We start from the raw sequence: 19044 nt of genomic DNA, 5'->3' as shown, positions 1-19044 counted from the left end.
TAGGAATTTGAAGATTTGTGTGGAGAAAATAAAAAGTTTTGTAATTGGGGAGAACACTGTGCTGCCCTAGAGCCTTGGTTTTGAGATTAGTCAATGAACAAAGGTATTTTGTGGTTCAGAGGCTCATCCTTTCTGCTTGTTTAATTTAAAAATTCTTTGTCATGCTCATGCCAATAGAGTTGGGCAATTATAGAAAGTTTGGATTAGATAATATAATATGAAATCTGTCATATTAAAATTGCTATCCTGGACATATGGTATATTATTAGAAATAGCTCCAAACTCTGGAGAGATGCAGAAGTCAAGTTGCCCATTCAGATATTCTTATTTTGAAAAAGATACTGTAGATATGTAGCACCATTGACAGTGACCCCATGCATATACATAAATATATAAATAAATCTTTGAGCTGGAAAAGATATGCCCATGTCCTCCATGTCCGCCACATTACGTATCTATAAGTTTGATGATTATACACACTGTGTTTTCTCATTTTGAAGTTGAAATAACAGTTGAAATGCCTAGAATTTAGATTACAAAATCAAAGGATTAGGCTTGGCTACATTCTTGTTTTAGATTCAAGATTATGTAAACTTTAGTTTGATTTTCCCTTTCTCCTTTTACATCTGGCTCAAAAATGAAATGGGAACTCCAGGAGAAAGTGATGGCCATCTCTCAGTTGTGGGAGTTGCAATGCAACACTTCGGAGGGAACCAAGTTGGTGGAAACTGCATTTGAGTGACTCAAAAATTAGTTCCAATCTGCTGCATAAATAAGAACAGACCTAGTTTCCAGGGCCAGACTATTTAAGGTATTAGGCAAGGAAAAAATTAGATTCCCTATCATGAAACCTCCAAGGGGACCAAGGGCGGGGTGATTAAATAAATGCTGTACTTAAGGAAAGAGTTATACTAAATGTAATTCTGCCCCCTGAACCTGACACACACTGTTTTTTTCAGTTTTCAGTTCAGCTTTTCAGGGCAGTACTATGCTATCTGTCTGCCAAAGCTTTCCTTTCCCATTCATGTGCATTTTATTAATTATGACACCAACTCATTTTATAGCATCTTGCTTTGTTTCTTTTTAAAAAGAGGGAAAATTGTCTCAGAAGCTACAGTAAATAGAGGCATGTTTAGAACAGCTTTGTGACATGGATATGAAGTTTAAACAGAATTATCTATCTATAATACTTGATTGGAACAGCACTTACCTTAATGATATTTACTGTTGTATTCTTTACAGGCCTTATATAATAGATTGGTTCCATTAGTCCATGGAGAAAGGAAATTTTCAGCTATACAACTTGCACGCATGAAAGTAAGTAGTTCTTTAAGGAATATCTTAGAGAATCTTTTGGAAGACATTGGTTTGGTTGTCCCAAAAGTGCTTTTTCAAGAGGCAACTAGAGTTTCTGGTTTTTCTTTGAAGATGTTTCGCTTCTCATCCAAGAAGCTTCTTCAGCTCTGACTGGATGGTGGGGAATGGAAGGAACCACCATCCAGTCAGAGCTGAAGAAGGTTCTTGGATGGGAAGAGAAATGTCTTCAAAGAAAAACCAGAAAGTCCAGTTGCCTCTTGAAAAAGCACCTTTGATATAACCATGACCTGGATGACTGAGAATCGCCATAGACATTGGTTTGGGCTTTTCTGTTCAAAATAAAAGAAATAAAGTTGATACAGATTTTAATGAGAAAGGAGGAGGATGAGATAAATAAAGTCTGACCTGGCTAAACACAAGAATAGGATAAAATAAATGTACCTGGGGCACGATTAAAGATGCTGAGAAACCCCCCTAAACGGACAAAGAAATATCCTACCATCTGGTTAGGACTGAGCAATGGCGGCCGCATAGAAGGAAGAAACAGAGATAGAAGCAGTTGAAATCGGTTGCTTGTTATTATTGCTGACAATCCAGAGAGGAGAGCAACGCGAAACTGGCAAAGTGGGTGAGCTGAAAGAAGAAGGAGCTGGGAGAGAGGCTGTTTTTACAGTTCAATTTTGCCGAAAAGAAGCGGTACAGAGAGGCTGAGTTAGAACAGACAGGAAGGGACAGCCGGAAGAACCTAAAGATCAGCCACAGTAAGAACGAAATCCCGACATGGACTTCGGGAGATAAAATTTGCCGGAAAGATTTGGAAGGTTCAAAGAAGTGACTGCTTAATATTCGGGTTGGTAAACGGAGTTCCCTTTTTTTTCTGCTTACCAGTTCTTCTGCTTCTGTGTTGAATTTTTAAGTATTTGATATTGATCTGACCAGGAGCTTGGAACAGTGCCAGAGACAAGAAATAGAGGTCTGTCTTTTGCTTCGTGGACATTAACACTGACACCAAGGAGAGAGTGACAACTAGTGGACTGTAAATCTGAATGGTGATGCTTGATGTAAGAGAACATAGAGAGCCTAATTATTAGAACTGAATATTGAATAACCGATAAAACTGAGAGACATTTATTGATATAAGAATAGGGTGTGATATATAAATTTATGATATTTATTAATCAAATCAATTAAATAGAATATTACATAGGATTGTTTAAGTATTGAAAGGTGATACCAAAGAAGGATAATTGTTGAATTGTTGTTGAATATTGGATTATACAATTATAATATATTATTGATATTACTGGCAAGGTATAAATAAGGTAAAAGTTATAACCAATCGTGGGCAAGGTCAAAAAGGGGGTTAAAAATGGCAACTTCAGCAAAATTAGGGAAAAAGACTATACCCAATGTGAGTTCAGCAACACCCCCCTCCTCAAATGAAAAAACAATGGAGAGTGCGTGGGGGTTGGAGAAAGGGGAAAAGATCGCATAATCAGCGGGACCAGCACCTATGATGCAAAACATGCAATTGATGTTCCAGATGATACAGGAGACCTTGGCAAAAAGCCAAGAAGAGACAAGGAAAAATCATGAGGAATTAAAAAATGAAATGGGAGAATTGAAAGGAACTATCAAAAATGTAGACGATAAAGTCAAAAAGATACAGAATGCCTTAGCAATCAACGAACAGAAAATCCAATGTATGGAAGAAAAAATACAACACTCAGATCAGAAGATGGGAAAAATGGAAATAGAATATAGACAACTTAATAAAGAATTAGAATTATCAATAATCTGACTTGAAAACGAAAAAGCGGCATTCTACCTAAGATTTCAAAACATACCGGAAGAGAAGGAGGAAGATCTGAAAGAAAAAATGATTAATATCCTCACTGAATTTCTGCAAAAAAAAAGAACAGGAAGTGAGAAGGGAATATTGATGAGGCTTACCGGGTGAATACTAATTATGCAAGAAGACATAGACTCCCAAGAGAAGTGCATGTAAGATTCCCTAAGAAAACTGCCAGAGATGAAGTGTACAAAAAACCCAGAGAAGAGACGATTATACTACAGAGAAAAGAGCTGACCACGCTTAAACAGATCCCACGGAGAATCCAGGAACAACGCAGGCAATACCAATTTTTAACAAACGAGTTGAATAAAAATAGAATAATGTACAGATGGGTGGTACCAGAAGGGGTTCTGGTATCTTGGCAAGGAAAAAGATATAAGATAGAGAATTTAGAAGAAGCACACAAATTCTATGAAGAACACTGTAATAGGGAAGGAGAACAAGGAAGCAAAGAGGAACTAGAATGCAGAGGTCAAGTGGAAGAAACATCAGAAGACAGCGAAAGAAGCAGGAGAGAAGAACAGAAGCAAGAAAGAGAGAGAGCAGAGAAGGAAGGCTTGAGAGAGAAAAGTCAGATACAAGCTAGAAGTAAAAGAAACAATTTCAGCTAAAGATGGATTAAGAAATAACAATTGTGTCGATAAACTTGAATGGACTGAATGCACCAAAAAAAAAGAGCCCAGATGTTTAATAAACTTAAGAAATTGAAAGTAGATATAGTCTGTATACAGGAAGTGCATACTAAAAGAGAACACAGGAATCTACTGGAAAATAAAAAACTAGGGAAATTATATGCAGCATTGGCAGATAAGAAAAAAGTGGGATAGCAACCTATATAAAGGAAGAAATAAACTCCAAAGAAGTTTACTCAGATGAAGAAGGCAGAATGCTAATGATTGAATTAGAGACAACAGAAAAACCAATATTATTAATAGTCATATATGCACCGAACCAGAAACGAGGAATTTTATAGGAAATTACTTAACAAAATAAATGAATTAGAACATGACAACATTTGCTTAATTGGCGACTATAACGCAATAGTGGATAAAAAACTGGACTATGAAAGCAAAAAGAAAAACAAAAACAAAAACAAAACATTACCCAAATCCTTTTTTGAGATAGCAAAGGAATATAAATTACAGGATATTTGGAGAGAAAGACACAAAACAAGAAAGCAATATACCTTTTATTCGAGCCCCCATCAATCTCTATCAAGAATCGACATGGTTTGGATCTCATCTGGGCTGTATAATCAAGTAGACGAAATCGAAATAGAACCAAATGAGTGGGCAAATCATAACCCAATAAAAATAAGATGGAAAGGTCAAAAAACAAGAAAAAGATGGATGATGAATTCAAGTATAATAAAAGAAACAGAATACACTGAAATGCTAGAGAAAGAATTAAAAATGTTCTTTAAAATAAACAAAAAAGAAGACACCTCAATTCAAAATCTATGGGATACCATGAAAGCATACACAAGAGGTCTTACGATTGCCTATATGGCGAGAAAAAGGAGAAAGCGAAAAGAGCAACAAGAAGCCATGAAAAAAGAAGTTATAGAAGCGGAAGAAGAACTACAGAAAGATCCAAAGAATAAAACTAAAAAGGAAAAAATAGAGGTGATAAAACATAAGATCAATTTAATAACTCAAAAGGAATTAGCACAGAAAATCAAAATAGTCAGACAGAACTACTTCGAACATGCCAACAAACCAGGACGATGGCTGGCATATAGACTGAAGAACGAAAGAGAAAAAAGGATGATATATCAATTAAAGGATGACGAGGGAAGAACTCGCTTCAAAGTGGAAGAAAAGAAGAACATCATTCACAAATATTTCACAAAACTATTCGCACAAGAAAATATGGAGGAAATTAAAATAAAACAATATTTAAATTTAGAAAAGATAACCCCAATCTCAACAAAGGGAGGCGATAAATAGACCCATAACGTTAACTGAAGTGGAATCAGTCCTGAAAAATCAAAAAAATAATAAAACACCAGGACCAGATGGAATACCGGTAGAACTTTACAAATATAACAAAATAATATTGGAAGAGCTAGGAGTGGAAAAGTTTAATGAGGTTTTAGGAAAAGCCAAGATACCCGATTCATGGACTGAAGCAATAATATCCCTAATCCCAAAAGAGGAAAGAGGAAATTCAAAATTACAGCCCAATCTCATTATTAAACTCCGATTACAAAATATTTGCAGCAATTATGGCAGAAAGAATCAAACAGGTCTTAAATGAACGAATACATCCAGACCAAAATGGTTTTTTAGCCCATAGATACTTGAAAAATAATACGAGAGTTATTCTAGACATAATAGAGTACTATGAGGCCCATCCAGAAAAGCAAATGGTACTGGTTTTCCTTAATGCACAAAAAGCATTCGATAACGTAATTTGGAAATTTATAACAATACTATTGGATGAGATGAAATTCAGAGAAAAATTTACAAAAATGATAGAAAGATTTTATAGTACCCAGACAGCCAAAGTTCTGATGAACGGAGATCTAACAGAAACGATTGAAATAAAAAAAGGAGTCAGACAGGGATGCCCCCTCTCTCCTCTGCTATTTATACTGACTTTGGAAATTTTATTAAATGAAATTCGGAATGACCAGGGAATAAAAGGCTTAAGACTCAAAAATGAAGAATATAAGGTCCAAGCCTATGCCGATGACTCAGTATTTGCTTTAGAGCACACATTAGAATCTAGTTTGAAATTAATTCAAAAATTAGTAGAATATGGCGAAGTGGCAGGACTAAAGATCAATAAAGACAAAACAAAAATGATAACTAAGAATATGACAAAAAAGCAAGAAGAAGAACTGGAAGCAGCAAACGGATTGCAGTTAACTAAGAAAGTAAAATATTTGGGGATCTGGTTGTCAGCAAAATGTTCCACAATCAAAGAGGATAATTATAATAAATTAGTGATACAAATAAAGAAAGATTTAGAAAATTGGAAGAATATTCAATTATCACTTATGGGACGTATAGCATCAATTAAAATGAATATCTTACCAAGAATACTTTTCCTGTTGCAAACCGCTCCTATTAATCCAGGTAAAAAATTCTTTCAAGAATTAAAGAAATTAACTACTAGATTCATTTGGCAGGGACACAAACCAAGGATCAAATTAAAGTCAATGCAAGACAGCAAGAAGAGGGGAGGTTTAGCACTACCAAATTGGGATCTATATGCAACTGCAGTAACAATGACAATGGTGAAGGATTGGATAGAGTTAAAGAATAAAAGAATTCTGAACTTAGAAGGCCATGACCTGCAGGCAGGCTGGCATAATTTTTTATGGGATGACAAACATAAAACACACAAATACTTTCAAAATCATTTAATTAGAAGAACTTTACTGCAACAATGGCTCAAAATCAAAAAAATCCACTATGTGAAAACCCCAAATTGGCTATCACCAACAGAAAGAACGACACACCCAAATTTACAGATTGGAACAAAATCCTAAAATACGGAGAACTAATTGACAGACAGGGAAATTTAAAAACAATTGAAGAATTGGCAGATCAGAATATGAAAGTTGATTGGCTAACTTACCCCCAAATTAAAACTAAATACAATAAAGATACTAAAATATATGGTATTAAAACAGAACCACACGAATTGGATAAAATTATTCAAAGTCCGGACAGAAAGATGATAGGGAAAATATACAAATTCCTCCTGAAGTATCAAATGGAAGAGGAAATTGTGAAAGAACAAATGATAAAATGGGCGCAGAACTTTGGCTATAACATTGAACTAGACAAATGGGAAAAATTTGGGGGAATAAATTTAAGAATGACACTATCAATCCCATACAAGGAAACCCAGTATAAAATGTTTTATAGATGGCATCTGGCACCATCAAGGTTGGCCAAAATTTCAACAAATACCTCCCCAAATTGCTGGAAATGTGATTCGGTACATGGCACATATTATCATTTATGGTGGACCTGTGAAGAGGCAAAGAAATTCTGGAAAAGGATCAAAAATTGGTTGGAAGAAATAACAAGGGTTAAATTAGATTGGAAACCTGAATTCTTTCTATTAGGAATTATACCGATGAAATACAAAAAAGAAATACAATATCTAATACTACATATACTTACAGCAGCAAGGATCGCTTTCGCCCAGAAGTGGAAAAGCAAACTAACCCCAAATGAAGATGAAATAATAAGGAAAATTATGGACTGTGCCGAAATGGATAAATTAACGAAAGAAATACAAGGAAAGGAAGAATCAGAATTCTACCGGATATGGGATAATTGGTATAGATGGATGGAGCAAAGAAATAAAAAAAAGCAATGAAAAAATAGAATAACACCCAAAAATAATAATTATGAGTAAAACAAGGGGGTCATGATTGGTGAATTCAAATCAGGACGATAGCTGGAATATAGACTGTAGAATCCTAGAGAAAAAAGGAAATGATATGAAACAAAAATGGGTGTGTGGAAATACCATCCCCAAGAAAACATGAACTGGGATTTGAAAGAGACACCTATAACAATAGAAAAAGAAAGGAAGGGAAGAAGGAAGGAAAGGAGGGGAGGAAGGAAGTAGAGAATGGAGGGACGAAGGAATGGAAAGGAGGGGAGGGTAGAAGAGAGAGGAAGAGAAGGAGAGATAGTAGGAGAGGAAGAAGAAGTGTGGAGGAGAGGTAAGGGAAGAAGAAAGAGGTAAGGGAAGGTGGGTGGAAGGGAGAGAAAAAGAAGAAGAGGGAGGAAGAGAAAGAAAGAGAAGGAGAGAAGGTAGGAAGGAGAAGAAAAAGGGTAGGAGTAGGGAAGAGGTAAGGGAAGGAAGAAGGAGATGGACAGGAGGAAGGAAGGAAGGAAGTAGAGAAGGAAGGGAGGGAGAAAAGAAAAGAAAGAGAAAACAACGTGGTGTCTTAGCAGGTGCGAAGGATGGTAAACAAAGCATTTCAAACTATATTTTATAACCTTTCAAATGGAATAATAATAATATAAGAATGGCAAAGAAAAAGAATAATTATGTAAATGTATATCTATAACTGTATGTAAGAGAATAAATGACAGTAAAAATATAAAGCATAATATAGGTAAATAATATTTGGTCATAAGTAGCTAAGTATAAATAAATAAAGAATTGTACATAAAAATGGATAACGAATAAGGAGATTATGAATGCAAGATAGAAATGTATAGTAGGGAAAACACTAACTGCAAAGAAACCGATTCGGAACTGCGGTATGATATACGATAGAACTTATTGTTCCTATATTGTTTTTAAGTTATGTGTTTGTTTTTGTTGATGTGCTTATGTGTTTAAAATAAAAATTTATTAAATTTAAAAAAAAGGGAAAAAAATAAAGATGCTGAGCTTGTCAACTGGAAAGCTGACAGCCCAGGTTCAAGAACTAAGCGCTGCGCAATGAGATGAACCCACCTGTTACCTGCCTCAGCTCCTGTCCATCTAACAGTTCGAAAACATGCAGATGTGAATAGATGAATAGGTACCAGTTCAGTGGGAATAGCATTCCGTGCAGCCCAGCATATAGCTGGCCACATGACCATGGAAATATCTTAGGACAATGCTGACTCCCTCACCTAAGAAATGGAGATAAGCATCGCCCCCTAGAGTCAGACATGGCTGGACAGAGGAAACCTTTACTTTTACCTTTAAATGTAACTATTTGCTTCCATCATATGGAATTCTGTATGGAGTTAAGTATGGTCTAAAAGAGAACAACAGGAAGGCATTTTCATGTGCTTTCAGCAACTCACATTTTTGCAGCTGTTAAAAAATGGTTCGTAGCTTTAAGTTACAATCCAAAGGACCTTGAAGTGAATAAAAATATTGACTTTTAAATATAGTATATATATATACTCTTTGGTTGTTCAACTCCAAGCAAACCACCACTTGAGGTGGGGAAAAATGATTATGTATAGACTGCCCACATCTATGCAAAAAGCAAGGTAGATTCAGAATAATTATATGCTCCAGGGTTATTTAAGAAACTGGAGAAATCTTTAAATTAATGCCACTTATTACTCGGGTGGGGAATGCTGAAAAGATATGTAGATATCTTGCTGAGATTCATTGATTTTTCTCATTGACAGACTACAAATAGCAGACTGGAATTGTAAAACAAGGGCAGGCAACTATTTATCTTAACAGTTAAATGTCTTCTCTGGGAATTACTAAATTTGATCTTGCAGGGGAAAACAATCCAGCCATACATTTTGTATATAAAAGCACTGAATGTATTTAATTTCTGTAATCAAATGCTAAGATTATTGTAGTTGCTTAAAATGCTGACTAACATATTTTTGAAAAAGTGAAGGCAAGAGTAAGAAGTTAGTTTAGAATGGAAATTATAAGTATACAAATTCTAATACATTTGAGATCACATCTTGATTAATAATAATTGCTATGTGTTGATTACATGAGAGCTTGATTTATGGGGCCCGGATAGCACTTTTGATAACCATGGAATGGCATTCGATGGCTGCAAAGACAATACTCCAAGAGCCAAATCTTCTTTATTTTTGATTTTCAGTTGCATTTTGCACTGTCCATTTGTTCTTGAAAATAAAACAGGATAAGATGAGGTCTACATTTATATCTGCTACAGAATAATACTTGGAGATACAGAATTAGGAAAGAAATTAGTCTCTTATCCCGTTCTCCATTCACAATAGCCTTATCTGCTAGAGATTAACTTAACTTTTTCATTCAAGATAGTTATTTAATATCATACGGAGATTCAATAACTGCCTCCTGTTGAGCCTCTTATTAGCAGTTCTGCTGCTAGGTATACTGGGTGTCTACAGCAGGGAGATGAGCCCTGTAGGCAGCAGGATCCAGCATATTTTGTTACATTGTTTACATTGAAGAGTCTGATCCGATTAAGATCTTCCTTCTCATAATCTCATTTCTGGTTTATTGTAAAGATGGCCAAACTTCAATTTTATGCTTCTCGGGGCAAACAGGACATTCAGTATCCCATAGGCATATTTGTCTTCCATTACAGTAATGTAAACTAATTACAGTAGTTTGATGGGGCTTATTATAGCAATAGCAATAGCAGTAGACTTATATACCGCTTCATAGGCCTATCAGGCCTCTCTAAGCGGTTTACAGAGAGTCAGCATATTGCCCCCAACAATCTGGGTCCTCATTTTACCCACCTCGGAAGGATGGAAGGCTGAGTCAACCCTGAGCCGGTGAGATTTGAACCGCTGACCTGCTGATCTAGCAGTAGCCTGCAGTGCTGCATTTAACCACTGCGCCACCTTGGCTCTTGATTTGTTTCATAATCTTTCAAACATTTTTGGTATGGATTGTTTCAAACTTCATTCACAAAGCATATTACTGATATTTGCTGCTGCTTTTCCTCCTCTTTCTTGTTTCACTGGAAAAGAAAATTAAAACTGGAACTTCTGTCCCATAAACCACTCCCTGCTTGATTTCTACATTAGGACCAGCTGCGCATGCGTTTAAATATTTTAGGGGAGGGATTATTTTCGGGGAAGGGATTATTTTAGCACATGCACTCAAAAGCCCGATTGGTCTTATTATCTGGGGAGGTCTTATTTTCGGGGAAACTGGGCATATGCCTTGAATATGAGTACTATGGTCAGATGTGTAAGTTCTATATGTGTTTCTATCTCTTTCTCGTTATTTGTTTTTAGAGGCTTGGAATAACCAAAATAGATCCTAAAACATTAATTGCAGATGAGATTAACAAATTTGTGCGACTTGATATAGACACATCTACAATAACATGGAAAAGGGGTAGGTATTAAAAAAAAAAGGAGTCTCTATCTAGTCTTCTTTGCTTTTGCATAAAGTTATCAACTAGATACCGCCTGGAAAGTTTCAACCCTAACATAAACAATTACTTTTTGAAAAAATCAGAGTTTTATATGCAGTTCTTGGTAAAAGTTTCTTCTCAAAACTGATTAAGTTATTCAGTGAAAAGGAAAAGAAATATGTGCATTTGCTTAACTAGCTTTTGTGACTTGATAACGGGCTCTGGAAACACAGCAAATTCTGACACTATCCTGATTAGTATTTTGGAAACATGTTTATAAGTATCGCTGTTATTTTTCCTGTATATTTTGTACTTTGAATTTTGAGAACTGGAAATATGATAAATGTTCTCCTTTCAATGATTTTATTGCTCTGGGCTAAAGACCCACAAAGACCTAACATAAAAGCAATGTAAATGTTCTTCCCATTTCTTAAGCTTTTTGCAATTCTCAGAAAATTTGTTGAATGTGAAAGATCCTGCTGTAAGAATCCCACTCTCATCCAGAATAAATGCATAGGCAATTTGTAGTGGAAAGCTGTAGTGTAACTATCTTTGATTTCCTTAGTTTTTTTATAATACCATAGAAACTGGAAATGTGAGAATGTTGGTAACAATTATAAACAATGGCTTGGTAATAGGTAAGCCAAAGAGTATAAATTGTGTGTCTTCCTCAAAAATGCATATATCCTGTTAGGATGGTGTATTTTTGCCACAGTCCACTTCTGACATTCACAGGTCCCATTTCCTGAAAAACCTGCATTTACTGTATTTTTCGGATTATAAGATGCACCAGAGTATAAAATGCACCATGATTTTGAAGAGGTAAATTTTTTTAAAAAATGTGTTTGCACTCTGCAGGCCTCCCAAAAGCTCTGCAAGCCTCGTTTTTTTTGTGGGGGGGGAGGGCTTTGGGAGGCTCTTAGAATGCTCCTGGGGACTACCTCCCCCCCAAAACGATCAAAAATGGCCCGGTTTTTGCTCGCTTTTGTCCTCCCCAGATCTCAGCAGCACTTTGCAAGCCACCCAAACCCTCTGCATGTCCATTTTTGCAAAGAGGGTGAGGTTTCAGTAGGCCAAAAATGCTGTATTCAGTGTATAAGACTCACCCAGATTTTCACCCTCTTTTTGAGAGAAAAAGGTGCATCTTATACTCCGAAAAATACCGTAAATTGGATGAAGGGATTATAAATAACAGTGTTGAATGTTTCTCCAATAGGTATCTATTGAAGGAGCCCACAAACCTATGATTTATGTATTTTTTCTGATATCAAGAAATACAAAAGGAGAGGGTTTGCCTGAAGACATAACACCACACATTTCAGCATTTTATTCATTGCTGCATTTAGTAGAAGATATTTATGCTTCTTCCATGTAATCAAGACCCTGACTAGCCATGACTTCTGTTTGTCTAGAAGCAGCCTATGCACCTCTCCCTGTGTGTGGCCCTGTGATGTCTGCTGTCATCAAATCTTAGGCTATATATTATATATATATTCGGCAGATGGAGTTTAGCATACTAACTAATCATAGAACAAATACATAATGCAATTTAGTAAATATAGGTTGCACAACTTGAGTTACTTGTCCATCTATACCTCCTATCAAAAGATTATAAACTTGTCCCCGTTTGAGATGTAACATGGAACACCCCTATAAGTTAGTTATTGCTTTCTTCTTCCATGATGCTGCAAGGTGAGAATAGCTTTCCTTCCAGAATGAGTAGCACAAATCAAAAGCATCAAGAAAATATCTGTAACTCAGAGTTTTCTAAACATTCTATTTTTGTGGCCTACAAAATGTTATTTCATCTGTCGGCTGTGACCAGGGGGGCATTTGCCCAGGTTCGCCTGGTCCGCCAGTTACGACCCTACCTGAATTGGGAGGCTCTCACAACAGTCACTCGAGCCCTTGTGATCTCTAGGCTGGAATACTGCAATGTGCTCTACATGGGGCTGCCCCTGAAGTGCATCCGGCGACTGCAATTAGTTCAGAATGCGGCCGCGCGAGTGATAGTGGGCGCACCTCGGTTCGCCCACATAACACCCATCCTCCGCGAGCTGCACTGGCTACCTGTTGATCTCCGGGTGCGCTTCAGGGTGCTGTTGACCATCTTTAAAGCCCTTCATGGTAGTGGATCTGAGTACTTGAGAGACCGCCTTCTGCCGATTACCTCCCTCCGACCGATAAGATCGCACAGACTGGGCCTCCTCCGAATCCCATCCGCCAGTCAATGTCGACTGGCGACTACACGGAGGAGAGCCTTTTCTGTTGCAGCTCCGACCCTGTGGAACGATCTCCCCGTCGAGATACGCACCCTCACCACCGTTCAGGCCTTCCGCGCAGCCCTCAAGACCTGGCTATCCCAACAGGCCTGGGGATAAGCCTCTAATTTGCCCCACCCGAGTGTTGAATGTTGAATGCAAGTTGTGTTTTTATTATTTTATTTTGCTCACATATTGTTTATTTTGAATTGCACCCCCTCCCTAATGATTGTAAGCCGCCCTGAGTCCCCTCAGGGAAAAGGGAGGCCTATAAATCCTAATAAAATATTTTAAAAAAAAAAAAATATTTAGAAAGCTTGTTTGATTTTTGTACATTAGTGGTGGTTTTTTCCCTATACATATTGAATTTAAATACTATCTAATGTCTTATAAACAAAAAGCCTTCCTTAAATTTCTGCATTTTTCACTGCAGTAGAACAGTATGTCCTTCCAAATTTTAATTTTATTTCTTTATTGAACAAACATATCACCCCCTCTACCAGAAGGAATTTTGGGTGCCAAATGGAATAAAAACATATTACTTAAAAAGACTATTTAGAACATGCTCATTGTTCATTTAAATGTAAAGGTAAAGCCTCTTTCAAGTCAGATTTAACATATCAAGGTTGGTTTTTTTGGTAGCAATATGGAAGTGACTTGATCTTCCTTATTCTGGGACACTTTTTTATTTTTATTTTTGTCTACGGTCTAACCTACAGTGTTGGTGTTCCCTGGAGATCTGTCATCCAAATATTATCAGAGTTTTTAAATTTATCAAATTATTCTTATTTCCAACAATTATTGGCTTCATGGGTAATTTGGATTGTTTTAATTGAAAAATGAAGTTCCAATGATGAATGTTCAGAAAAATGGTCAATTTGGGGGGAATTCTAAGAAAAGGTCATTCTATCTTTGTAGTTGAAAGGTTAGGTTTTCCTATAGACAAAATTTAGAGCAGAAGGTTTTTTTCATATTTTGCTAAACAATATTTTGAATTGCATTTTGACTGTCTATGTTAAAATGTTAATAATTTGCACTCAGAAATGAACATTTTAAACATTTCTATAATCATCAAATTGCAAAATATGTCATTAAATGTAAAATTTTGCAGCAAAATTCAACCATGCAAAATATACTGTTGCTCTATCCTACTACAGTTCAATGCTTCCATAGCCTTTCAAAAGAATAACATACGCTTAAAATATATCTATAATATATTAACAGGGTGAACATTTCCTTCCCAATTTTGGTAGAAGAACAGAAGCTTTGATACTTTAGTAAATGTTTCAGCTATTTGTTTTCCTTTCAGTGGTGGATACAAATGATAGATTCCTTAGAAAAATAACAATCGGCCAAGCAAATACAGAGAAGGGATTTTCTCGCCAGGTAAGTAAAGTTCCAATACATTGTATGTTTGAGATTAAATTTCATGTGGACTTTATGATGCTCCGTTCCTGCTATCATGGTAACCACTGGTTACTTGTATTGATAAATTAGCTCAAAAGCGATATGGATGAAATGGCCACCTGAAATTCCAGTATACTCTTGAGAGCACTTAAGAGCCTATTGCTAAACAAAATAAATATGAGAGAAGGATATCAGATGAAATATACAACCTCCTTCAAGCTTACTGTGATGGGCAGGTGGGCCTAGTTCTTTATATAAACATAGCTGGAGACCTAACTAGATAAGAAATTGGTCTTCCAAATAACAATAAAGGCAATGTTATCCTTTACTATGTTAAATGAGAGAATACATTATAAGCTTTCCCTAGGGCTACAGGGATCAAACCATTTAGGCACCATTCCTAGCACTCATCTAGGTACTGACCTCTTGGGATTTTATCTAGCACCATGCTGATCTTGCAGCATTATAGACCAGTAGAGGACAATATAAAATCTCCTACAAGTAAGCTTGACATTGTGTCTAAATAAACTGAAGATTGTTTTGTTGTTTTCTTAGCAAGAATATACAAGTGGTTTCCAAGACCGTCTTCTAGATATTGTTGGGTTTTTTAAAAAAAACTTTTAAAAACTTCCCACTCTAGCTGACAGCTGTGAGACTATGCTAGGCATGTAGGGTATCTAGTTATCAGCTTTGAAGGTCTATTTTCTGTATCTTTCCTCTTCTGTTCACAGACTCAGTTTGATATAGCTGTTGCAAGTGAAATTATGGCAATATTAGCGCTAACCAGTAGCCTGTCTGATATGAAAGAGAGACTGGGAAAAATCGTAGTTGCTAACAACACAAAAGGGCAACCTGTGACAGCAGAAGATTTGGTGTGTATTATTTACTTATAATGTTTTCATAATGTTTCAGTGGTTGACAAGCAGCAACATAATATAAAATAGTACAGTAATCATAAAAATAGTCAATTTTATCAAACAATAATACAAGTAAACATGATAGAATCATAAAACAATACCACATGTAGCATCAGACAAAACCTCATCAGTTTCCCAGTACCTCTGCCTACACATGTCTCTGTCCTCAAATCCATGCTGGAAAAGTGATGGTACAAATCTTATAGCTGGCAGGAGTGCAGGAGCTACTCTCCTGTGGAAAACATCTTTTTCAAATACTATATCTTAGCATGGAAAGCAAGCACTCTCTATCTCTTTAGGTTTTGTTTAGAGTAAGTGATCTCAATCAGCCTCTAAGGCTGTGATGGCGAACCATGCAGAGCCCTCTCTGTGGTCACGTACACCGTCGCCACCTGGTCTTTTGGTTTCCAGCACGCACATGCGCACCAGTCAACTGATCTTTACACGTGCCGGAGCCCCAGAAACCAGAAGACCAGCTGGCCGACATGCGCATGTGCACCGGCCAGCTGGTCTTCGAGTTTCTGGGGCTCCGGTGTGTGCATGTGCGTTCTGGTTTGGGTACTCAGTGCTGAAAAGGTTCGCCATTACTGCTCTAAGGCATGTAGAAATTTAAAGGGAATCCCAACATCTTGAAATGCACTTGAAAATATATCGGAGACTGATACAGAATACATGGTGGAAGATGCCAAGACTACTGCAATTAGTAAAGAACACAGGACACTAGTTCCGACAGTATTGGTGTTTTATGACAATTTTGAGTTTTCCCTGTTAATGTGCAAAGCATTACATTTTGCATTTTTTTGTATGAGCTTTAAGCATGCAATACATTTTGAAAACTTTGTGGGGGGGGGGGGTTAGAAATACAGTGCAGGTAAGGGATAACATGCTACCTACCTATTCATGAAGCAATTGCTCAAACAAACCAAACATTAATCTACATGCATACATTCTCCTTGCTTTTTTTTTAAAAGGACCTTGATCACTTTACTTTCCTGTTGCTTTCATCTCTTTTGGAGTGCATAACATGGGAGAGCAATTGCAAGTAACTATTTGTAGAACATTAATAAAAACATCCTAAACATTTGTTTTCAAAAAACCTTATTTTTTAAATATATTCACTTGAGTGTATATTTTGATTAATAGAAAGGTAAAGGTTTCCCTGTACAGTCATGTCCTACTCTAGGGGGTGTCAGCCTCTGCTTTGCTGCTGCTTCGGCTGCCATTGAAACGGGGAGGGGGGCATGGTATTTGGGAGGGGAAGCATTGATGTGCTGGAGGAAGTTTCTAGACGCTGAACTGACCACCTTACTGCGCATGTGGAGGAGGGGTGTTTCCCGCCAAGGCCAACGGTCCAGCATTCCATCCTGGTGATGCCTTTCGAAGTTATCTCACACCTGACATTTGGGGGAAATATGATTGGACTGTGCACAGGGATGCCAAGGGGAGGGGAATGAATTATGCATTCTATTATTAGCTTTCGCGCCTAATTAACCAGACTCAGCTTAGCTTTGCAACTGTTCATTTATAATTAGTAAAAGTACACTTGATTTCAATTCAAATGGAGTCCAGTGGTTTTCTTTCCTGATTACTGAATGAAGTGATGCTGACAAGGGGTGGGGCTTAACTCTGTTTCTTGGCTGATGGAGCCAGTGCTGTCTGAAGACATTTTCTATGGTAAAGTGGCCAGCATGTTATGTAATGTCACACAGAACACTATTATGTTCTCACTATTAGTCTACTATTAGTCTACTCCCATTTGCATGCTTTCGAACTACTAGGTGGGCAGGAGCTGGGAGAAGAAACAGAAGCTCACCCCATTATGCAGCGCTCGGGTCTTGAACCTGGACTGTCAGCTTTGGAACTGACAAGCTCTGTATCTTTAACCGCTGAGCCATTGCGTCCCCTCAGTTTGATTAATGTTAGCATATATTCAAATATGAATTCATTTTTTAAATTACTTTGATTTCTGTCTCTATAAAATGTTTTCATAAGTTTTTACCATTCCTAATTTAATATTCAGCCAAAACCACTAATTCCTTCTTTCTTTTATTTCATTCGGATATGAATAATATTTAATATACCCAGCAACTCTCTTTGGTCTGAATTTCAAGAGTGCTATATCACATCTTGAGCATAGTGTAATGAAATTTAAAATACACATTGACCGATGAAAACCAGATGCTGTAAGGAATGGAGATGGGAGGAGGCAAGGGAAAGATAAATTGAATATTTAATAAACTCAGAAGCTCTTTTCAAAAGTGTAATGGTTTTTTAGAAAGCCTGCCTCAGTAATGGAACTACAGGGTTTGTTGCCAAAATATGGTGTTCAAAGTCTTAAGGACTAGATTGCAATTTGGCTGCTGTATCATAGCAAAATGTTTGATGAGTTGATGCCATATTTTCATGGTAAATTAAACTGGCACCCTCAAGATTAGTATTTCAACAACCTTAAGGAATATTAAATAAATATGTAGCTATTTATATAGTAATGGCATTTATCAAGTTACAAATCTTAGAAAAATATAGAAATGCACCTATTTAGTAATTCATTCATTTTACAAAGAATGTACAGCTAAGAATATTTCTACAACCAAAAAGTGTGAGGATCAGTCATAAGTCACTTTTTTTCAACCCCACCATAACTGAATGGTTGTTAAATGAATGGTTATAAGTTGAGGGCTCTTGCTATTTCTTTACAATGAATATGAATTAAGATAATCTTTGAAAATTTCATTGAAAATTGAAACTCAGCTTTAATCTAAAAGGCACAGTATGGGACAAATAATAAATCATCAGACAAATTAAATTATTTTTATATGAAAACACTTGCAAATAAGTTGGGCGGCCTGGAAGTGAGTTGCAGATTTTAAAACTGAAATTGATTGATTACTTATGTGCTGTCAAGTCATTGTCATCTTTTAGTGATCACATAAATAAATTTTCAGGTTGCAAAATTCCAAACCATGGCAAACCTGGCTTTCCGATTACTACTACTTGAACAATTTTATAGCCAGGAAGGAAGGAAGGAAGGAAGGAAGGAAGGAAGGAAGGAAGGAAGGAAGGAAGGAAGGAAGGAAGGAAGGAAGGAAGGAAGGAAGGAAGGAAGGAAGGAAGGAAGGAAGGAAGGAAGGAAGGAAGGAAGGAAGGAAGGAAGGAAGGAAGGAAGGAAGGAAGGAAGGAAGGAAGGAAGGAAGGAAGGAAGGAAGGAAGGAAGGAAGGAAGGAAGGAAGGAAGGAAGGAAGGAAGGAAGGAAGGAAGGAAGGACACTCTGATCTTGGATCTCAGCCAGTTATTTTAAAAAAACATGCAGATTAACGCAATGCCCTATTTGTCTTACAGCTTCTCAGCTAATGTTGAAAGTATGCTATTTCTATGCTTGAATTTGCATAAATCAATAGCAGCCATTGAGAGAATTAATTAATTGTCTTTACTGTAAACTGTGGCAATTAATTCCATTTAATTCTATGCTGAGTGAAA

At 36.7% G+C, this 19044-nt stretch overlaps 1 protein-coding gene across 1 annotated transcript in view; it reads left to right on the top strand.

Annotated features, from left to right (window-relative positions):
* The window catches only part of MTHFD1L (methylenetetrahydrofolate dehydrogenase (NADP+ dependent) 1 like), a 160627-nt gene that overhangs the window by 49583 nt on the left and 92000 nt on the right, over positions 1-19044 (top strand). Inside the window, exons 15-18 of the mRNA XM_087718294.1 lie at positions 1243-1317; positions 10861-10963; positions 14553-14629; positions 15382-15522. Of these exons, the coding sequence (XP_087574420.1) occupies positions 1243-1317; positions 10861-10963; positions 14553-14629; positions 15382-15522 (396 nt within the window). The remainder of the gene's footprint in view (positions 1-1242; positions 1318-10860; positions 10964-14552; positions 14630-15381; positions 15523-19044) is intronic.

Source organism: Thamnophis sirtalis, unplaced genomic scaffold, assembly GCF_051295495.1.
Source record: "Thamnophis sirtalis isolate CommonGarterSnake01/CBP01778 unplaced genomic scaffold, rThaSir2_p1.2 scaffold_6, whole genome shotgun sequence".
Lineage (NCBI taxonomy): Eukaryota > Metazoa > Chordata > Lepidosauria > Squamata > Natricidae > Thamnophis > Thamnophis sirtalis.
Note: the sequence above shows the minus strand (reverse complement) of the source record. Positions and strands in the feature narration are given on the sequence as shown.